The sequence below is a fragment of the Anomalospiza imberbis genome, chromosome 11 (genome assembly GCF_031753505.1).
Source record: "Anomalospiza imberbis isolate Cuckoo-Finch-1a 21T00152 chromosome 11, ASM3175350v1, whole genome shotgun sequence".
In the NCBI taxonomy this organism is placed as follows: Eukaryota; Metazoa; Chordata; class Aves; order Passeriformes; family Viduidae; genus Anomalospiza; species Anomalospiza imberbis.
Genome location: NC_089691.1, coordinates 7,970,549 through 7,993,381, shown reverse-complemented (window position 1 = coordinate 7,993,381; position 22,833 = coordinate 7,970,549). Strand labels below are relative to the sequence as shown.

The window sequence follows — 22,833 nt, the reverse complement described above, 5'->3', positions numbered from 1 at the left end:
GAAACAGTTTGCAGTAGCCCAGATGAAGAAAAATGATGCTTCTCTGTGGAATCACAATGATGGAGAGGCCTTTGGAGAAATAGCTCCAGCAGACAGAATGTTACAGTAAAGGATACTTGAAGCAAGAAGCAATTACTTGATTTCGTGTACAGATTGCAATTTGTTCATCTCTTGTGTATAGTTAGGCTTTTTTTGCAATATGGCATCATGTTGTAAGGGGGAGAAGGAGTTTCATCAAGAGGAAAAAGCACTGGAATAGAACTGAATAGAAAGAAGGAGCAGTAACTGCTTTGGGGTAGGATGTTTTGAGAAGGCCCTTCAGGGTTTCATAGAAAAGCTTCAGAAATTAGTCACAAGTGATCCATTAGGGGTTATTTAAGTTTTAGCAACAAAAGTTTTAGCCTGTTGTAGTTGTGTTACATGAATATAATTATCCTGTTGAGACTTCAGAGTTTCTTAGATAAAAACACTAGAAGGTTTATTCTATGGTGTTGCTATTGCCTTGCAGACTTGAGAGAGAAGCACAGATTTGTAACTGTCAAGCCCTCTGAAATGTATTTGAGGTTTTAAATGTATTCAAAAGGCCAGACAATGTAGGGAGAATTCTGTTCAAATAGACCAAAATTCCAGCGATCGCCAGCAAATTGCATAATTTTTCTGTTCAGTGCTCTGTCTTGTAAATTATGTCTGTTCCATTAAAGTTTCAGCATTGTAACTTCCACATGCATGGCTTTTATGCATGCAGAAGTTCTTCCTAGCCCCTGACTTATTTCTCAGAAGGACTATTTTTTTTCCTCTTGTAATGTAATCTTTCTTTGCTTTTCCAGAGAGCTAGCAGTATTTGGATATGAATGCTTCCCTGTTTCTAAACTGCTCTTGGATATTGAGAGCAAAGATGTTGCTTAATCTGCAGTTCTTTGCTTTAGGGGGATCTGACTTAGTTGTAAACTCTATTGTTTTTTGCTTGGAACTTTAGAATACTTTTAAATATTTACCAAAAACAGTGTTAATTATTCAGGAGAAAAGCTAAATATTTACCACAGTAATTCTACTGGAAAAAAAGGACCTTTCTTCAGAACTTTGATCTTTTAAAATATCTTCATTACCAGACAACCCATGTACATACTGGAGCCATTATAATCCCTGATATTGTCTCATTAATTTATGTAGGAAGGCTACAATATTTTTGTCTATTCTTTTTGCAGTATTTCCAGTAAGGATTATTTTAATATCATTTCCCAGGTTAGTAGAACTAAATGGAGTAGAAATACCAGCCATGGATACATTAAACTCACTTTGAAGCCTTTAGTTGTTCTTGGGTACAGCCTAGCAAAGAGAAACAGTTGCATGTGACAGCAATGTAGAACTCTGTTGTTGCTTTGACATGGAAAAGGATTTCTGCAGTGATATGGGGATGCTTATTTTGTTGCCTGGTCTTTGTCATCTTAGAAGATTGGGTTTGTTAACTTATATATAGAAGATTTTGCAGGAAAAGCATTGAACAAACTGCTGTTTAGAGACACCTGCAAACAATGGACTTCTGTGGGTGTGATGCATTTAAGTAGTTACAGCTAAGACAGAAGTGTCTTGTAGATCTGACAGAGGAATAGAGTTCCTTTTTTTTTTTGCCTGCTAGTCACTGAACAGTCTAAGTCATAATCTTGTTCCAATTATAAATGTGGAAAAAAAGATTTTTGGCTCTGTGTCCCAGATGACAAAAGAGATACAGAGTAGAGTTTTCAATTTAGTCTGTGCTTGCCAGATGAGTGTAACTGGCTTATTCAAATGCGAATAAGAATTGTTTAATTTTGTTTGGAATACAGCTTTGAGCTTGTTGTTCTCAAAACTATGGCGTGGAGGCTTTGTTCGTCCTTAGTGAATGGGGTTTCAGTTGCACTAAGAATGTGATGTTCTAAAACCCTTGCCTCATCAAATGAACTGAGCTGTCTGCTGCAGATGTCCTGTAGATGTATTCCCTTGTTATGAATCATGAGGTATTTGTCAGCAAAGTAAACTCATTAAATATTAAGGTGGCAATGATCCATAATATCTGTTTATACTTTGCAGCTACCTTAAAATTAGATGTTTGTCTAGGGGAAGCTTCACCCTCACAAACAGTTTTATTTTGTTCTTTTTGTGGGCCTTTGAAAGGAAGCTGTTGGAAGTACTCAGAACTATTTCTGGAATTACACAGAGCATTTACTTCTTGTGGAGAGAGGTGTGCCCAGGTGGGAAATACTTGTGCTGATCTTTGTGCACCTGCAGATTTAGAAAGTACAAATCCCTGCACTGAGAGTTTTCAGCCTTTCCTGCTGGAGCCATCAGTGCCAGGAATGGAGGTTGAGCACCTGGGAGGGTTCAGGAGAGGGAAGAGGGATGATGAGAAGAGGAGGGGTTTGCATTACTTTGCAGCAAACATAGTGGAGTTGTAGTCCAGAAGACTACTTATTTTGTATATCTCTTTTTTTTCTGTAGACCTGTTAATCTAAAGCATTCTCTGTGTTAGTGATATTCTGAGGAAATGTTGAGTGCTTGAGGCATTAGAATAGTCTTAATGTTCAAATTTGAAGAGCACTACACTTGTAATATTGTCTTCAAAACAGAGCTGTCTTCCAAGTTGGGCTAATGATGGCTAGTAATAACTTGCTCCGGTTGCTGCTGCCCTTTTATTATTGTGTGCAGAATGGGATTGTTTAAATATACTTCACTGCTTTTCATCTTGGAAGTGAAAATCATATAAAATAAACCAATGTAAATTAATTTTTATTTACCCTTTTCAAGTTACAAACAAATCTATAAAACAGTCACCCCTGATTTCAGTTAAAAGAAAAAAAACCCCTTTTTTGGCTGTGGTAGAGGACTACTTCACTAAAGGTCCAAATTAAAAAATTGGAACCTTAAGTATGCAAATAACACTTATTGCAACGCTTTATTGTTTGCAGGAGATCAATGGGATCACTGCTGCATTGGCTGAAGAGCTCTTTCACAAAGGTAAGAAACTTACAGTATTTATCCAGGAATTTTTCCCTCTATATTCATGCATTCACATATCTTTCGTATTTTACCTCCAGACAATGAGAGATCTGATCTTCCATATCCAACTGATACTTTTTCTCCCCCTTCTTTCTTTTTGTCTTTTTTTGCTGCTTGCATTTTAATTCAAGCTGCATTTTGTGAGGAGCTGCAACAGTCTTACAGCCACTGTTGGAAGCAAGAAGTTGGTGAATGTACGTTTTGAAAAGGGCCTCCTAGTCTGTGTCCTTAAGAGATAGGATGTGGCAGTGGTGATCAGGAGCTTTTGCTAAGCTCTCTGTCTCAGTGTGTTTTAGTGTAACCTGTAAGGAAGCTTGGTCTGTGTCAGTGAGTCCTGACAGTCTGTGTATTAAATGCAAGAGATTCCTTGACATATCTAAATATTATTCTTACAGAATTCAGGAAACAGGAGACCTTCTGGTCAGTTAATTTAAGGGTGTGCTTTTCTGAGGCTGGCAGATGAAAGTGAAATGCTCTTACTGTAACTACAACAGCTCCAGCTGCTCCATTAACAGCAGGAGGCATGTGAAAGGATTAATCCCTGCTATTTTTGTTTTGAAGGACATGCAAGATGCTACTTTATAATTACAGTTGGCTGAGGCATGGTAAGCATGATAGGTGAAGCATGTTTCAGCAATGCCATTTTAGACGTTCTGGCAAAAAGTTACCTTTAGGTGAAGCTACCTCAGAGAGTCCATTCAGTGAATTTTGGATTATCTTAAGGAAATTTGTGAAGAAATCTTTGCTGGCTTTCTAGTGCCTCCAGTCTCACTGATACGAGAATTGTTGATGTGTCACTGACTGTATTAGTGTAACCTTCCAGTAATGTATGTGCAGCTGGACTCTTGGACTTGCTCCCACTGAAGCTGAAGGGAATTTTACTCCTCAGAGCATTTCTGAGAACTCTGCTTATCACAAAAGCTGATGCTTTCTTGTCCATTAAGTCAAACTGGTGTCCGTAAAAGGAAGATATTGATTCCATGTGTGTGTTCCAGCTGCTGTAGCCTACATCAAGCTTACGGTGCCTTCAGGGAGGTTTCTATATGCTGCTTCCTGCTGTTCCTACTGTTAAATTGGATTGTAAAATTATAATTAGATAAGGCATTTTCTGTTCTGGGTGTTTGCTTCAGTACTAGCATGCAGAAAATCCCCACACTTTCCAAAAAACACGTTTAGTACAATTATGCATTTAGGCAGCATAGCAAAAGATCTGAGATCTGTATTCTGTATTTTAGCTAGCAGGTGCTGTGTTTTCTCAATAGAAAAAAAACCTAACTGCTATGAACTTAAAGGTATCTCAGAAAGAGTTTCATAACTCTTACATTATGTAAAGGAACTTTGATTCCAGTCCTGTTAAGACTGAGGGAAGTTTGGCATTAGTTGCATTAGGAACTTTGGGCCTGTATCATGAGTGCCCACTTGAACACCTGAATTATTTTGGTGTTAAAAAAAATTATTTTGCTACCTCAATTTTCATCTTAGAGTATAAATGACAAACATGTATCACTACGTTTTCCTTGTACCATTTATTCCTGTGTAACCCTTGCAGCATTGTGCTTGATCCTAAGCTACTCTGTTTTTCAGGGGAGCAGCTTTTAATGGCTGGAGAAGTTTTCACCATCAGGCCCTTGCAGTTGTACGCTGTCACTCAGCAGCTGCTGCAGGGCAAACCTACCTGTGCTAATGGAGATGCCAAAACAGATCTAGGGCATATTCTGGATTTCACTTGTAGACTCAAGTATCTAAAGGTGAGGTCAATGTTAAATAGGTGTTTATGCTGCCAACCTTCAATCCATGCTGTCCTCTAGCCAAGGTGTTTGCTGTGTGATGTGGTCTTTTCAGCAGTGCCCTCTATATAGATGCAGGCACAGAATCTTGCTGTGTGCCTGTAGGGATGGGTAAAGAAATAAATATTGACCTCTTCAACCTTGCTTTCTTTACAGGCACTATAGGTAGGCCACTGTATATGAATACATGTGCATATGTGCATCTATATAAATCTTGCCCCCTTTCTCACTGACTGTATCTGAAAGTTAAAAATAAAACCCTAAAAAGCACCTCAGTTTCATAGATGGCTCTGAATTTTTAGCTAAAATGCCAGTTCAGAATAAATGTAAAATGGCCTCAGAACAGATGGTTTTTGTCAGGAGACAATTTGACTTTTTTCCCAAATAAGTGAATCAGACTTTCCCTGAGTAATTTTTTAACACTGCTTGCTATGACTGAATAATTCATTTTAGCCCCTTTATTGCATGAGGAGCTGTCTTTTAACTGTGTAGCGTGTTCAAAGCTGAAATCAAATGGTGGATTAGGAAAGCAAAATCACAGCTGTGCTGGTGTTCCTGGGGCTCCTCAGTTGCCTTTGTCATCCTTTGTCTGTATAGAATCTTATAAATGGAGGATTTTCTGGCTGGAGAAGAGCTTATTGTTTAGAAAAATCAGCATCTGCAGAATTTCTAGCCCTTCTGAATGCGTGTGAGTAGGCACATTCAGAACTTGTAAGCTACGTAAAACCAGAGAAAACCCTTAGTTTTCTCTCAAAATTCTATTCACAGCAAACATAAATAAAACCATCTGTTTTTTATGCTGCCAACCTGCTCCGAGGACAGAATCCTATGACCACATGGAAATACTGCATTAATTTTTATTGATGTATCAGTGTAATGCTTGTTTTCTTCAAACCCATCCTGTCGGTGCCTTGAACTTCATCCCTTGTAGTGGAATTAAAGACAGTGCTGACTTGGAGGGTTCACATGTTTCAAAGAAGTTGTTTTCAGTGAATGTAACTGATTTTCAGCTGAGAGTGGAGCCTTGGTCAGCCTTGCCTATGATACTGCTTTTTGCATGCCCCATGTGCTACAGAATGCAAGCACAAGGTGGCACTTCAAGTTCAGTGCACTTAGCTGGAGCAACTAGTATTTGTCTTCTGAAGAGTTAACCTGCAAGTGTCATGAATCATTTCATATTTGAAAAATTGGTTGGGACTTCAGCTGTCTTTGCAAGCCACTGCCCTTGGGCCAAAGCCTGTGTAAGACTGGAATGTGAACAAGCTGGATTGTGTACACTAACTCAGTTCTTTAATGTCTTAAATGACAGGTCACTGGAACAGGGGGACCTTTTGGAACCAGTAACATTCAGGAGCATCTCTTGCCTTTTGATCTGGCTATTTTCAAATCACTTCATCAAATAGAGGTAGGGCTGAGATACTGCTCATAAATGCTTGGGTGCTCTGCAAATGCCAGGGCTGTTGCCTATATCTCAGAATTGGTGATTCTCTGCTTTGATTTACTGCTGGAATTGGGGAATGCAGAGTTTAGGAGGACTGTTTCATTTGTGTAACAATGTTTTTTCACAAGTTTTGGAAATAAGGACACAACGTTTAAATTAGAAGACTAATTGCACTGTGTGTGTTTCCAAAAAAAAGTTTCCAGTATTCACGCAAAACCTATACCTGAGTGCCTTTCCACTGCCATAAAGAACTAACAAGTGGTTATGGTAGGATCCCCTATTACAAAGTGCTTTCTATTTGGAAAAATCAAAAGTACGTCAAGTATTTGTGAAAATGTCCTGACATTAAATTTGTTTGGGAAAGTGCACTTTTAGGTGTAGAGCTGCTTTCTTGATAATTTGCAGATTTTTTTCATTGCTCTGCTTGCAAGATAAATACTGGGGTTTCTAGCAGTTTTCAATGGGTATTTTTTTTTTTTTTGAAATACCTTCTTTACCACTTTAGGTCTTTCCAGAGAGAGAGAATGTCCAATTTTGTCATGAAGTCTATGCACTTTTGGTGGATGCTGTACTTTTTCTAGTACATGAATGCTATTGTCTCATTGATATGAGACAGTTGTTGGTTGAGAACTGAAGTGTATTTCTGAAGTCAGTGATTTATTGCCATTCTCATATGGGAAAGAAACTACAATGGGCTGTAGAGTAAGAGAGTCTAACACAGCAGAGAGGATATTGCAGAATTGTATCAATTTTCCCCATTTCTGTGCGCATGAATGTGAGGAAAAAAGATTTTAGATCATAAAGATTTTTGAAATTAAAGGTTTTGGATTGACTGACACTAGATGAGCACTTTCATCCCAAAGTAAGCACTGTCCAAAATCTAAAAAGTGGTAATCTGGGAAGAATTTTTTCAAGAATGACAGATTTTTCATTCTTTGTCAGTTCATTGTGGTTTCCCTGATAAACCAGCAAATGTGCCAGCTCTCATGGTTGCACAATGTGACTGTTTACAGAGAAGGACCTGGACAAATACTGAAGCAGATTTTCAGTAATGTTGTTTCAGATTGAGCTACAGGAAAAGAGACTTTGTAATCTTAAACATAGCGTAATTAGCTTACTACAGGTTATTAGATTGGTATCCTCACTTTCTAGGCATTTCTTTTTTCTTATGATAAAAAGGACATCTGATACCCAAAAGAATGTGTCTGCAGGTAGAGTCATAGCTTGAACTAGATCTCTTTTTGTAACAGTAGAAATGCTATGACCTGTTAAATCAACTGGGTAGCTTCACCTTGAATACGTGGGGCAGGTGGAAAGTCAGTGGAGAAGCTTTGGTTAAATATAAGTTTGAATTTCACTTTTCTGTAGTTACGTCTCTGATTTCTTACTTTAGCTTTGCCAAGTGTCAGTGGTTCTGACCTGATAATCTCAGGAGATTTTAAGGAAGTGCTGTAACTACTGTGCAGATTGCTGTAGAATCTGCTGTTGAAGCTTTCAGCTATCTCTTTTGTGTCTCATTTGTCTGTCCTAGTACTTCTGACTTTGTAATGTGATTTTTTTAAATAGATCAGTCATTGTGGGGGAAAGCTTATCAAAGGGCTGACTTCATCAAAACACGCTCTGGCAACACTGAGTGTTCGATTTTCAGCAACATCAATGAAGGTAAGAGCAAGTTCCTACTTCTGGTGAGTGTTCAAAGCATGTGCAAAACCAACATGCACAATGGGGAAATATCCATTTGGAGTTCATGGAGCTTTCTGTACTGCTTATTGCAGGTTCTGCTTTTAAAAGCATGGAACTCTAGGGGTTTTCTAACCTTACAGAATCTCAAGTTTCAGTGAAGGAAGTGTTTGGATGTGTCCCTTCACAGGGACACTTTTGATGCTTGCTTATATGGGATTGTTGGCATAGTTTCCAAAACCATTAACTTTCCCTGAAGATGTAAACCAAATGTTGGTGTCCCTCTCTTAAATAGGAAATCCTGGTGCCTGAGGCCTCTGAGTTTGATCAGTGGGAGCCAGAGGATGCACTGGATTCAAGTTGTCCAGTGACAGCAATTATCCCAACTTGGAGAACTTTAACAACTTTGGATATGAGTCACAATAGCATCTCTGAAATTGATGATTCAGTGGTAAGAAGTATTTTTAATTTGTGGAAAAAAGTATTACTTACCTGTGGCACATTATACACAGCAAGGATTTGGGATTTGCTCTATTGCTTTTTCTGGAGAATTTTCAGTTGCCCTTTATGTTGGTTATCTACCCAAGTTAATGCTTAGGAGATTTGTTCTATAAGAACTTCATTTCCTTTGCTAAAGGAGAATAGTTTTGTCATTTTGTATTCTGTAGGCATTTCCATGAATTCTCATTTTTTGAAATATGCTTTTACTGTTTGCCTTGGCTGTAGGAGCCAATTAGAATTTATTTTTAATTTTTTTTTTTAAAGAAAAAACACGTCATGGCTCAACTTTGGAGTAGTTATCAAGGCTGAAGCTTCCTACACATTTAAAAACCTACAACTTGCTGGCAGCTTTCTTGAAATCAAAGCAATATGAAAAGCGTGAAAACAAAATTTGGAGTATTTTGCCAGTACTTTAGAATTTTGTTTTGTAAATCAGATATTAAGAAAAAAATTAACACTCATCACAAGAGCATGATGAACATAGCTTTTTGCTTGAGCTACTCTTGTGAAGCAGGAAATAGATACATGTGTAGCTCAACCAGACATCATAGATTTGGAGCATAATTACCTTGTTCATGATTTTTTGTGATGTAGATTTAAGATGCTTCAGGTCTGTGTGCAGGTCTTAACTGTCCTGTCAAGACAAATCTATTCTGAGATTACAACCAAAATAAAGCAGATGCAAAACACTGATGTCAGAATTCAGCATCATGTTCAAGGTTTGAGACCTCCAAAAGTAAAAGGATTTCTGAGTTAAAATGCATTTTCTACAAGTTTGTGTGACCTTGTAATTCTTGGCTGGTGTAATCACTTACCGACTTATTCTGGGTTTTGGTACTACTGTCTTTATCCAGATTTGTGTGTAGCATAAATCCCCTGGTTTATCTGTTTGATAAGACCAAAGCAGCATTAGTGAGTTTGATCTATAGTTAGTGGGGATAAACTAGGAGAAATTACTTGTCTTCAGTATGAAACCAGGTTTCAGATTAAAACTGAACGGTCCCCTTTGAGTAACCTGGTTTTCTTAACAGCAGGAGTCAGCTCTTTTATGCCCCCAGTCACACAGAATGTTTTCTTAATGCCAGAAGCTGGGAAGAGAGACTGCATTGGATAACACCTTTCCATTGCTTTTGTTGATCAGCAGATATTGAAGAAAGTGTGGCCTGACTTAAAACTAAAGTACATTTAATGCATGTACTTTTTTTTCCCTTCTAGAAATTAATTCCAAAGATTGAATTCCTGGATTTGAGTCACAATGGGGTGTCTCTGGTGGAAAATTTACAGGTAAGTGATGCATTTGAAGGTGAAATTTTTACCCAGCTGCCTGAAACCTTAGAACACAGATTTTCATGCTTCAGAATTTTGTTGCTCATCTTCATGGAGAGTAGCTTCAGCCCAAATAGCTGCTTCTTTGTAACATTAAGTAGTCTTTCAGTGATGCATTTCTTAACTGCTCCGGCATATTTTAATTTCTTTGCCAAAATTGACATACATTTAGTACATAACTAAATTCATTCACTGCCAGCTGTATGTGTGGGTTGGTAAGAATGCTGTGAGGAAATTCCATTTCTACAGGCTTTAACCTTTGTAATGAACAGTTTCAGGTCATGTCTTTCATGCTGTGTAGTGTCCAGCATGAAAACACTGCTGGAAAATAAAATGAGCCAGCCATAAGATAGCATCTTTGTTCAGTTTTAATTGGTGTATGACACGAATTTCCTGTGCTGTTGTAGCATCTGTACAACCTTGTTCACCTGGACTTATCCTACAACAAACTTACATCACTAGAAGGTGTTCACACAAAACTGGGAAACATCAAAACTCTGAATTTAGCAGGAAATCAGCTGGAAAGGCTGTGTGGTCTTAACAAACTGTACTCATTAGTCAACTTGGATCTGAGCAACAACAAAATAGAACAGGTAACTGTTGACTTTTGGTGTCAAAATGTATGTTCAATCAGAAGCCATTTCTTTTAGTGGGTCAAACTGCAAATAAATAAAAGTGGCTGTAGTGATTTTTCCTGGTTGTTGTATGTATGTCATCTATGGAAGCAATACTGAGTCTGTGTGCTCATTTTCATTTTGCCAGTCTGTATTCATGCTTTTATTCAAACACTTTCAGATTGATGAAGTAAAAAATATCGGCAGCCTGCCATGCTTAGAGAAGGTGATGTTATCCAGCAACCCGCTGAGCATCATCCCTGATTACCGGACCAAAGTCCTCGCTCAGTTTGGAGACAGGGCCTCAGAGGTGAGCCCCAGTGCTGCTCTTCTACCTCTGTTCAGCCTGGTGAGGAAAGTGGTGCAAATGCTCTGAAAACCTGATGGATTTTTAGTGTGTATTGGAGAAAGTGTTTAGAGAGTGTGACCTTATTAATGTTTCTCAGCTGTGCTTCCGGCTCTAAATGAGATTTTTTACCCTGCCCTCATTGGGTACCAGTCCGGTAATACTGAAACACTGTTGTGCTGGAATGTGGTTAAACTTACCAAACGTTGCTGAGTTTGCATTAAAGTGATGTTAGCTCAAGGTCTAATGCGGTAATTGTTTTTGTGTATTGGTTACAAAGATGCACATGGTTTGCACTGAGCTATGGTAATTTTTGATTATTCCATTAATAAAAATTGGAGAATGCCTCGTTTTCAATACTTCAAATATTTTAACTTTTTTTTTAGGTTTGTTTGGATAACATTGTTACCACAGAAAAGGAACTAGACACAGTGGAAGTGCTAAAAGCGATTCAAAAAGCAAAGGAGGTGAAGTACAAACTCAGCAACTCTGATAAAAAGGTGAGTCTGGTGCTGGGAGAGAAGTAGAATGTGCAGATTACAAAAGCTTACAAAATTACTTCTACAAGATGTAAGCAGAATGCACTAAATTTTCCTTAGCATTAAAATTTTTATGCTTTGTGTTTTAATGTGGTATGAACTTGTAATATTGCCTCTTTTTCCTATTTAGTTTTCAATGCATTTTTGGTAGGTATCTGACCTTCTATTTGTGTGCTGGCTCAGGAGAGAGGAAGTGGGAGGAAAAGATGAAATTACTTCATGGTGTACACAGTGAATTCACAGTTGACCTTAACAGCCATATTTTGTATCTTACACAAGTATTGCAGAGCTGTGGTATTACTGCTTGTATTGCAGAGTACTGAAATTACTTCCCCAAACTTTCTTCCTGTGGGTATTCAATAGTGGGTGAGAGAGAATCAGAAATCTGAATTCTCTTTGCCTTCCCTCATACCTGGCTGTGTGCTGTGTAGTTGGTTAGTCTTGGTATGAAAATCAACATACAATTTAGAAATCCTGTTTTCATTCTTTTGACTTGTGACACTGCCAATTCTGTCAGTATAGTGATTAGTCAGTGATCAGAATTACTTCTCTAAAATAATTCTTAGTGGAATTCCTCCTAGTGTGAAAATTGAGACTTAGAGGAGGTGACCACACCCACCACCCCCCGACCAAAAAAAAAAAAAAAAAGAAAAAAGCTGGCACTAACTTTCCTTTTACTAAAATTGATAAAGCTTGTGTGGACTTATTTTAGTTCAGGATCTCATCTGTCCTGTGTATTTAGTTTTTTTCTTTAATTGCTGCGTACTTTCTTTATTAGATCAGTGAGGACTCCAGGCTCACTGCTGCCAGCTCCAAATCAAACTGTTCTTCTCTTACTGTTCGTCCTTCCTCTCCCTCTCTGCCTCGTCCTGTCAGCTCCAGCCAAGGTAATCATGTATGTATCGTGCTGCTGGGCTGAGCCTCTTGGTTCTGCTTTTCTAAGCTGCATTGATATACATGAATATTATGTGCATGGATTTAGGGCTTTAAAGACATGGTAGAATTGGCTTTGAAAGTGAAAGTTGTATGGAATGTGACTCAGCAAAACCTACTGTAGTTCCCAGTAGTGGTTAAATACCTGGAGTGAGAGTTTGGGTACAGGACTTTTTACTGCATCATCCTGCAGAGGACTAGATGCCATTTCCAGGTTTATAGTCATGCCTTAATGGAAAACTGTGGCATAGAGAGAAATATTTTAAAATTGCTTCACTACCCATTCTTGTTCTGCAAAATGTGAGCTCAAGCAGCATATGTTCCATTAGTGCTTCTTGCAAGAGCTGTATTTCTGTCAAACCAGGGGGAAGATAGAGAAAGGAGATGAGTAAAAGACACCTGTGGGATTAGTGTTCTGGCTGAGCTGGTGATTTCAGCACATCTGTTGTGCTCTATAATACCTGATGACCTCACCTCAAGTTTTTTTACTCTGTGTTTCAAATGAATGTGCCTGCTGCATTAGAAACTTAGAAGAATGACTTAACTTTCCTCTTTAGCCCGTAGGACTGACTTATGTGAATATTCACTTGTGACTGAGAAAAAGAAATAAAAATACTTTCTGGTTTTGGCTTTTGTGTGATTGAAAAGTGCGGTAGAATATGCATAGTGAGAGAATACTTCAAACCCGTCTAAGAGAGCAGGGATTATCTTCTCAATTTCTTGGGGTGGCACAGCTTCCTCTTACCACTAATCAGGATTGGTGGATAAGGGAGAGAAGCATCCCTGAGGAGCTTGATCTTTGGAAAAAGTCCATTGCTGTGACTTCTGCAGAATCAGCAGAGGTTTCTTAGTTCACTCTAGAAAAATGAAACTGTTCTGACAGCACTGGATTAAGGGGCAGACACCTTGATACAAATTTAGTTGCTCTTTATGTATTTTGCCTTTGTAGCCCTTCTAGATAATTTTCATCTGCAGAAAAAATGCTAGTTTTTCCAAAATCAAGTAAATGCTTCTTTTAAAATATTAAGCACTTAACAAACTGTCTCAGTCCTGTAACTATGTAACAGCCTGCAGTTTCAGACAGGACTTGATGTAAAAATGTATGTCAGCAACCCCTGGGACTCTTTAAATTATTTATCAATAGATTTTTTTCTACTACAGTAAAGGTTTAGTAGCAAACAAATCTTGGGAGAAAAGAAAGTATAGATCTGTCTAAAGGACTTAAGAGTTTTATAGAGTGGTAAAAGAGTCAAGGTTTATTTACTGTAATCCTTTTCCGTAAGATTCCTTCAGTAGAATTTTGGGCACGGCTTTTATAAATAATGGGAAAATGAGGCCTGTGCAGGCTGTTTCTCAGCTTCGACAATAAAAAATTATTATTTGCTACATATCTAACTATGAAGGGTTGTTTTCAAAATACCAGTTTTGAGAAATATATTTTAAAGAAAATGGAAATATGCGAAGCAATTAGTTTTACTGTTAGACCTTAAGTCATGAATAATGGAATTAATTTCCTGATATGCTGTTTCTATGAATTGTTTTCTCTGCATTTTCTAGACACCATCTGTTTCCGTAACATATTATTCATACTTAATGTCATTGGGAAATGGCTTATGGAAGAAGATTAAATATTTATATAGGAAACAGAAAATCAAAAATAATGCTGTCATGTTCAGTTTTCCTGTCAATTTGAGTTTCCTTCTTGCTAACACAGTATTTTGTTCTAGTAATAAATACCTCTTGTGTTTCCTCTGACCATGAGATGTCTTGGTGTAATCTGCTGACCTTTACCATAAATCCAGAAAGATACATACACGTTTTTTATGCTCAAGCCAGAAACATGTCCACACTGTAATTTTGTTGATTATTTTCATATTTAAATACTTGAGCTGGCTGGCTTAGTGGCAATACTAAAAATTGATTTGCTTTGTTGTGTCAGTTTGATGCTGTGGATATCAAACTGGCAAAAAGTCAAACATCCCAGAGAATGTTGCCTTGTATTCATTCATGATAAGTTTTTACTGATGATTCAGCTTTGAACCCTTGAAAAAGGCTCCAAATAAGGTGAGATAATATCTTAAGTGGCATTTGAGAGATCAGAGCTTCTAAGTCTGGTTGAAGGTTGTACACAGATATTACATATATTGTTCAAAGGAGCTTGCAGAAATTTGGGAGTGTGCTACAAATTTCATGAAGAGTGTTCTGCCAGACCAGCAGCTGACTACTTTTGTTAAAATTGAACTGTGTCAAGATTTCTTACACCAGAATTTGCCATTCAAGTTGACTGTTAGTTTGAGAAATAAGCTGTAGCAGTCTTTTTTAATTAAACTAAAATTCTACTTGCTTTTTTCTCCTGGCTATTGTGTGAAGATATCCTTTGGCTTTAATGATTTATGATTAGATCTTGATTATACAGTTTTAATTCCACTTGATTGGCAGATGCTATTAGACATTTATTTTTGTTTTACTTACAAAGAGCTGTTTATATTTGTTCTAGAAATAATTTGTGAAGAAACAGTCCTAGCCAGTAGTTTTTTGCAATCCAGTGGTTCGACTCCTACAGACCATACAGTTCCCCAGAGATGCTTTGAAATACCAGACTCCAGATGTAAAATTCAGGTAATTGCTACACTACTGCTTATATTATAGTATTTTAATAAGCTTTGGCAAACTTATTTCTAATGTTAAACTTAGATTTTCATAGTAGTCCATAGCAAAGGGATTTTTTCGTCTCAGAGCTATTTTAGTGGAAAGTGAGGCAGCCCCAAATTTGATTCAAGTTGTTTGGTCCAGCTTATAAATTAAATGCAGAATCCAAGTTTACCAGAGTTGCAGAGAACTGTTGCTACTATGGCTTTGAGATGTTTACCCTGTTCTAGTATAACATCATTTAATAGCCATTTAGATGCTGAGCATAAGAATCGTGTCTTATCATATTACAGTATCAGTTTTTGAAAGGTGATTCTCTTGCTGGTAGAGCAGAAGAACCGTCTCCCTGTCAATAGGCAATGGCCTTAATTTGTCTTCTTCAATCTCCTCCTGTCTGATAACTTCTGGTTTGTGATTTCATTTGTGGTATTGGAAGCACTCTTCATATGCATGGCTTCAAGGAATAAGACGGGAAGCCTTGGTGTCTCTTCCTTTGCTACCAGTGTAGTTGGTCTTTGTCAGGTTCCCTTAGTGTTTGGCTTGCTGTTACACTAATTCTGTAAAGGTTTGTAGAGTGCTGAAATGCCTGGGTCACAGGTTGGATCTGTTCTCAGGTCAGCAGCAGAGTTCATTCTTCTGCCTTAGTTGAATGCCCAGCCTAAAGCAAACAGTATTTTTGGGTCCTCAAAGGATGGCTGTTAAGCTCCCTGTGAAAACAGCAGGACTTGGCCAGCTTTAAAAAGCATGAGCCAGCATTAACTTTGCTTCTCGTGTGTGCTGAACTCTTAAGTATTTTACAGCTTCCTGATGTTACTTTCTTCTCCTTAGGCACCTGCCTCTTTATCGGCTTCATGTAAAGAGTATGGTGGTGGTCATCATGTGTGGTAAGCTACATAAATAAATTCTGGTTTAAATCCTTGTTAGCTTTTGGGTAATAACAGTGGATACTGTTTCCTTAAACGCAGCCTTTACGGCAAAACAATCTCTTCCATTGTATTCTGCCTCTGGTTTTTTGAACCACAATATGGTGTGTAGTGATTTTAACCTTTGAACCCTGGAACGCAGCTGGTGGTTTCAAAACCAGCAATGGCTGTATTGTCTAGTCCTTCAGCTTGTGAGGTTGTGCTTACTGGGGATGGAAAAGGAAAGAGGAGTTAAACATTTTAGTTTTTACTTTCTATAGAATTACACACTACCAGCCTTTAAAATCAATGGCTGTGCAGAACTAAGATATTCTACAAAATTACACTGATTTAACTGTATTAACAAGAGCAAATATCAAAGTTCTGAGAAGCAGCACCGTGAATTGTAGGTAGCCATAACTGTTTTTAAATTCAAGTTTGTACTTACTGTGGCTTCTTCTCTCTTTTGAAGTTTGGAGAGAGAACACTGTGCAGTGCCTGACCCCTGCAACACCATCATCTTGCCTTTTAATTGTATGTCCTACACTGCCACCAACCAAGACTTTATCCAGCACCTTTCTGCATCGATAGTGCAGGCTGTGCAGAAATCTGCCCCCTCCCTCACAGAGAATAAAGGAAGCCCTGTGGGTAATTCCACAACCACAGACAAAGCAGATGGATATTTTGAAATGGGACTTCATGAAGGAGATCAGACTTTTGAGTTCAGCACTACTTCAGATGCTCAATCATCTGACAACATACCAGTGGAGAGTGTTGACATAGTCAAAATTCTCTGGAGCTTTTCAATTCACATTCATAAAGGACTCAGACAGTTTGCTTCCTGTTTGGTTTTGACCGATGAGATGCTAGCTGTGTTTGAGATTCCTCATCAGGAATTGAGAGGAAATTGCCAGCACATCCCTTCTGCCTTGAAATTAACGCTGTGTTTTCCATACACTGATCTAATAGAATTTGGCTTTCTCCTGCCAGAAATCTGTTTAACTCTGAAGCTGAAAAACAGTGACCACTGCTTGTTTATTGTTTCAGACTCCCAGAACCTTCAAGACTTTTATTCCTGTTTACAAACGTGTTGCTCTCAACACTACACATCAGTGTTACCAAGCTCCACATGGTACTGTAGGAAAGCAAATCTGCAAGAATTTCTCTGTCAGCTTATGGAATTGAATTGCATTTCAGCTGAAGATGTTGAAATAAAAGGTTGTTTCCCAACATATCTTGTTTATGGGAATAAAACCAATGTTCAGAAAGTCTTGCATCAACCAGAGTCAGCTGGCAATAACAAGGAATGGTCAAAGAATGTTTTGTGTTCTGCACTTTATTCTTCAGTATATAAATCTTCTGACCAGAGTCCCTGTGTGGTCCATCCGTGTTGGATATTTCTAACACCCCAGCATTTGTACATAGTAAAGGTGGATTTCAGTTTACTGCCAGGTAAATGGGTAGGCACAGAAGAGTTGGGAAGTGTATTTAAGCTGAATAGAATTCCATTGGCATCACTCGTGCTGCATCCAGCTCATGGTGCCACACAGCAGAAGGGTTCATTTTTGGATGGACACGTGCTGGAGTTGCTTGTGGGATACAGATTTGTTACAGCAGTGTTTGTTCTACCTCATGAGAAATTCCACTTTCTAAGAATCTACAGCCTTCTAAGGACACTGCTCCAGGATGTTAAGACTATCGTTATTTTCAAAGCTTCAAGTAAATCAGATGCTGTAAGAAATCATGCTGTGGAGGCAAACAGACACGGTCAGGCAGCCAGGTAATGATTCCTGTGAAAGGTCTCTTGCACAGTGCTTGGTGTGGTCTGGCCCCTGTGTTTGCTGCTGTCATTGTGGTTGGGTTTGGACTGTAGTAGTATTGATGAAATACTTCTGCATTGTGCTAGTCTGGTGTAAGTGTGAATGGTTATCCTGGACTGTAGCAGTCCACCTTTTTTTTCTGTTTTGTTGCTGCAATGTAAAATGTAATTTCTGACTGAAGGAAACTTCCTATTTCATGTGCCTGCAGGCTGAGGTCATGGCAGGTTGACAGCTATGGTCAAGATATAAATAATTTCAACTATTAAAAATGGAAGTTACCTGATTTGAATTTTTGAATGAAATATAAATATTCTTGTAGGGAAAAAGCTGTGTAGATCTTTACATTTTGATTATTTGTGTTCTGGATCTTTTCTAGTTTCTGCAAGCCTCATCTGACATTGTCATCCTTATACCCATCTGAGCTTCTTATGCAGAAGATAACAGAAGACAACCAGATTCCTGTTCACCTTCATGTTTCTGTGTCTCTGCAGTATGTGGCTGGGCTGAAGGGAAGAGCCCTGGTTGAATTTTTCCACAGCAACATTGCAGAGGTATCATGTCTACACTAAGTGTACAAAAACATGCTTTGTGACTTTTCTGTACTACACAGTATCTATAAAAAGTTTCCTGGTCAAATTTAGCCACAAGAATTAGGCTCTGGGGAACCTGAAAGCATTTTGATCAAGAATCTGTGTGTTATTCCATTTTGGGTTCCCTGCTACAGCAGTTGGGATTCTGCAAGGCATATTTTGCCTTCAGGATCTGTGGTGCTGAACAGGAGAGTACACTAGTTATGTCTTGAAGATGTGATTGCTCCAGGAATGTTCCTCAATTTTCTTTATATGGCAAAAGGAAAGAAAATAACAGGAATGAAATTATTTTGGGACGGTTCTTAGCTACGTCAATGAATAAGTGTTCTGACTTATTTTTGTAATATTGTGCATGACTGCAACACATGTTCATGGCTGCATGTACTCCAGAAACATGAACAGATAAACTTGATTTCTGAAAAACATTTAAGTGTATCTGGGGAACATCAGATTGAAAAGTAAAAATATTACCCAAAAGTTATGATGTGGCTTTTTGAGTGATAAATCAGTGATCTGAGTACAAATGGAAAAGCTTGAGAAATAGATACATTTTGCTTATTCCCTTACCTCTCTTCCAAATGTTTTAGGTAAGCATAGTTACAAGCTGTGCTTCTCTTTTTATATCAGGAGAAGCTGATAAAAAAAGCAGGTGACTCATTTAAAGGTTCACAGTAAGCCCATCAAGTTAGAAGCTGGGAAGATGCTGAGTTGGAACGGCAGCTGCAGTGACTCCTGTCCTCTCTCCAGGGTCTTTGAATCCAACCCTCAGAAACACCTAAAGGCTCAGCAGACTTGAGGTTTGGGAGGCCTCTGCTCAGCTGGTGATTAAAGTTTTGCCTACAGTGTCTGCCCTAAAAAGTCTTTCTTATGAATGAGATGTTTTTCTGTATTTTTTCTAACTTTGATCAGAAAACAAGGAATAATTTGCTTATAACAGAAAAAATAATTTTCTTATGTAAACACAAGATGTTTTCAGTGGCTGCCATTGTGGCCTCATTCAGCAGCTTTGAGGTGAACTACCTCTCTTTGACTAGAGCATGTTCAAGTGCTGAAGATTTTGAAGTTGTTTCTCTGGCATCTAAAGCTGCCTCTAAGGTGATGAAACTGGCTGAAATATCAAAGTTTATGTGCTTATGGAATAAAATTTACATCTTAGGTGGAAAATGAAGAGTTGAGACACCTCATGTGGTCTTCAGTTCTGTTTTACAAGACTCCCAGTGTGGAAGTGATGGCTTGTGTGCTTCTCTCAACAAAAGCTATTTACTTTCTTTTGGATGATTCTTTCATTCATGCAGATGAGCACCAGTCAGGTAAAATAGTTACTTTGATCCTTTAATCATGTTACCAACTGAATCCCTCTCTCTGTGTTTGTCCTCGGTCTAAGTACCAATGTTGGTCAATATTCTTAATTAGACCTCCTAGTTGAAGGGGTTGGTATTTGCATAAGGCTTTTATGTTCAAAAAAACAGGGTCTTGAGTCATGTCTGCTACTCAGAAAGACCTTTTAGCTGCCATGGGATCTATGCTTTTCTCTGATGTTATTTCATAGTCCCTCTCATAATGAAAATGGGAAGTGAAGGGTAATGAACCTCATGTTGGGCATTCAGTTAAAGCATGTTATTAGTGCATGTGCTGATTTAAATCTGGTGTGTGACAAATGTTTATAAAAATGCTCCTAATAAAATTTGCTTGTATTTTGCTCAAGAAATTTTTGGCCACTGTACCCAGTTTTTTCTTAGTTTCTTTCTTCAGGTGTGAGATAAGTATTAGATTGTAATTATGAAATAATGGAATAATAGCAATTATGCTTATGGACAGAACAATCTTTTTCTTTCAACCTTTTTATCATGTATACTTCTTTAACAGATTTTTGGAACAAAGAAAACTCAGACTGTGAAAACAGTTCTTTCCACCTCTCTTGCTGCTTTGTGCTAAAACTTAATGACCTGCAGTCAGTCAATGTTGGCCTGTTTGACCAATACTTCCGAATTACTGGTGAGTACATCTTGTGCTTTAAGCTTTTCCAGTTCTATTTTGTTCCAGTCTTTTTTAGATGGATCTGTGTCTTTATTAGTGAGATGGAAGAGAGGTTTTCTGTTTCTTCTTTTTCTTGAATCCCTAGAGCAATATTTGTATCATAAGTATACATTGTCTTTTAAATGAAGAGAAATTAAGTATTTTTTGAGGGATTTCTAAGGATTCCATTGTTGTTTTCAAGAATTTGAATGATTTCTGAATAATGATGCGTGTTTTCAGGAGAAATAGTCCTTAAAAAAATCTTTTCTGATGACAATTGCATGTTGGTTCAAGAAATGGTAATGCCACAGTGAGTGAATTATGTTCTGTATTCTCCTCAGGGCACTCTGCAGATCACATTGTCACCTGCCTGACAAGAGACAGTTACAACACTCACACCTTCATACAGCAGCTTATGGCAGTCCTGTCACTGCTTGCACGCACTCCTTCACCTGAACCAGTAGATAAGGACTTCTACTCTGAATTTGGGAGTAAAAACACAGGTGAGTGGTCCTTTCTACATGTCATGACTTACTTAGGCATCATACTTAAGGCTTCACCTAAACTGTACTGATTAAAAACTCTTTTGAGGGACATTTATGCAGCAGTCATTTCCTATTTGATGTTTCAACTAAACTCCCTGACTTTAGTTATCTTAGATGTGCCTTATGTGAGTAGGATTGTTAAATGTATGTAAGGGTCTTGCACAAGTGAAGTTAGTGATGGCTTCTTGTGTTCACCCTGGACTTACATGGTTAGAAATTTGCAGAAAAGTATGTTGGTAATGCAAGAAGAACTCTGGCAGAGACTTGCAATCCAAATAAAATTATTCTAATACTGTTTTTAAGCAAAAGCAAGTATCAATAGATACAAAACTTAAATTCTTCCAGCTGCAGACAGCTGTCAAGGGTTGTTGTTTATCCTAGTACATTACAAAAGTGATGTATAGCACTTAATAGATATAATAATGTATGTTTCTTGCAGGAAAAATGGAGAATTATGAACTGATTCACTCTAGCAGAGTAAAATTTATTTATCCAAATGAAGAGGAAATTGGGGACCTTGCTTTTCTAGTGGCAGAGAAAATGGATGGTTTGACCAATCTTCCATCCCTCAACATCCTTCTGTATGTGTTGGCATTTCAAGTAAATCACTTCGAAGGATCTGCTCAGAACACTAGTTCACTTCAACCTAAAACACTGATATTGACCAGCTCTGATTTGTTCCTCTTTGATGAAGATTATATCAGTTACCCACTACCTGAATTTGCTAAGGAGCCACCAAAGAGAGACAAGTATCAGCTTGCAGATGGAAGACGAATCCGGGATTTAGATAGAGTACTCATGGGGTATCAGACATATCCACAGGCCCTTACATTTGTGTTTGATGATGTTCAGAATCAGGACCTGATGCAGAATTTAACACTGGATCACTTTGGAGAAACTGATAGTGTCCCAAAAGGAAATTCCAAACAAGAGGGCAGCAGGAGCAGAGAGATCCAGTGGTACATTTTTATCCCAAGTGCAGAAAGCAGGGAGAAATTAATTTCATTGCTTGCAAGACAGTGGGAGATCCTGTGTGGTAGGGAATTACCTTTGGAACTCACTGGGTAGTTACTGCACAGCCAAGTGATTTCTCTGTGTATTACAAGGTAAAGCACAGTGAGCAAGTAGATAGCACCTGTCAAGTTATCTTTGTTTTGATGAGGAGCTGACCTGGACTCCTTTGCTCCCTGGTGCAGTGAACGTGTAATAGTACATAGAAATATTCTGAAGTGTTAACTGGGGACTGACCTTCTTGTACAGTCTATTTTTATGCAATAGTATATAGTGAAAAAAACCACATGTGACATCCTGGGAAACTGTATGGAAAATTTAAGGAGTCAACACTAGATATTCTGTCGTCTGGGGCTGTTAAGGTTTCCACTATTTTTCTGTATATATCAGTCTTGCTGTTCTATACAAATTCTAATGTGTAAATAAGGGTAAATGCTTGTGTATGTTCAAGTGCAATGTTCTTTGTACAAGAAGTATTTTGGGTATGCTGCTAATGCTTATTATTTAATGATCTTACAGTTTTACATATGTTTTTCTTTGAGGCCAGGTGTAATTATTTGCTGCCAATCATTAACTTAACAGTAAAATTTGAGCCACAAGCAGGTAACAAATTTTCATATGAAACTATTTTCACAGGCATTCATTTTCCTTATCCAAGGATAAAAGAATTGCTTGGTAAAGATCCCCTCAGTATTGTCTTGAAAGTGGAAATACCCAGTGTGGGTATATCAGCATTTTGTCAGCAAATAATGGATTTGTATCTCTAAACACAAAGTCTTTCTTTTGCTTATCTTGTCAATACAAATAAAGTGTAATTTGACAGTTTTCTTTTGGCTTTGTCTTTATTCAAGTTTATATCTTGTGTTTCCAGGGTACCATATGGCAGTTCAGCAGCACACATTCTGTTCTTAGCGTGCATTGTAAAGTATGAAATGTGCAGCAACTTGAAAGAAGAAAATAGTTCATTCTACTACCATAGGATTGTTAGTCCAGAAATACATCTGAGTCATGGAAACTGAGGATCTGCAGCCTCTAAACACAATTTGAGGATTTATTTCAAGTACTTTTGCTTATCTATTAGATATTAGGGATTTTCTTTC

General features: G+C 38.0%; 1 protein-coding gene across 4 annotated transcripts in view; it reads left to right on the top strand.

Moving 5' to 3' along the window:
• Nucleotides 1-22,558, top strand: part of NISCH (nischarin) — a 29,577-nt gene extending 7,019 nt beyond the window's left edge. Inside the window, exons 4-21 of one of the 4 annotated variants that reach the window (XM_068201696.1) lie at nucleotides 2,943-2,991; nucleotides 4,618-4,781; nucleotides 6,130-6,225; nucleotides 7,828-7,923; nucleotides 8,237-8,392; nucleotides 9,658-9,726; nucleotides 10,176-10,361; nucleotides 10,564-10,692; nucleotides 11,115-11,228; nucleotides 12,046-12,154; nucleotides 14,698-14,819; nucleotides 15,678-15,733; nucleotides 16,224-17,531; nucleotides 17,948-18,122; nucleotides 19,318-19,471; nucleotides 20,028-20,156; nucleotides 20,519-20,680; nucleotides 21,162-22,558. In XM_068201696.1, coding sequence (XP_068057797.1) covers nucleotides 2,943-2,991; nucleotides 4,618-4,781; nucleotides 6,130-6,225; nucleotides 7,828-7,923; nucleotides 8,237-8,392; nucleotides 9,658-9,726; nucleotides 10,176-10,361; nucleotides 10,564-10,692; nucleotides 11,115-11,228; nucleotides 12,046-12,154; nucleotides 14,698-14,819; nucleotides 15,678-15,733; nucleotides 16,224-17,531; nucleotides 17,948-18,122; nucleotides 19,318-19,471; nucleotides 20,028-20,156; nucleotides 20,519-20,680; nucleotides 21,162-21,790 — 3,903 coding nt within the window. In that variant the 3' untranslated portion in view covers nucleotides 21,791-22,558. Of the gene's footprint in view, nucleotides 1-2,942; nucleotides 2,992-4,617; nucleotides 4,782-6,129; nucleotides 6,226-7,827; nucleotides 7,924-8,236; nucleotides 8,393-9,657; nucleotides 9,727-10,175; nucleotides 10,362-10,563; nucleotides 10,693-11,114; nucleotides 11,229-12,045; nucleotides 12,163-14,697; nucleotides 14,820-15,677; nucleotides 15,734-16,223; nucleotides 17,532-17,947; nucleotides 18,123-18,788; nucleotides 19,059-19,317; nucleotides 19,472-20,027; nucleotides 20,157-20,518; nucleotides 20,681-21,161 lie in introns of those variants that run through there. The other 3 variants (XM_068201697.1, XR_011002976.1, XM_068201698.1) reach the window with 3 other exon arrangements.
• The last annotated feature ends 275 nt before the right edge of the window (nucleotides 22,559-22,833 follow it).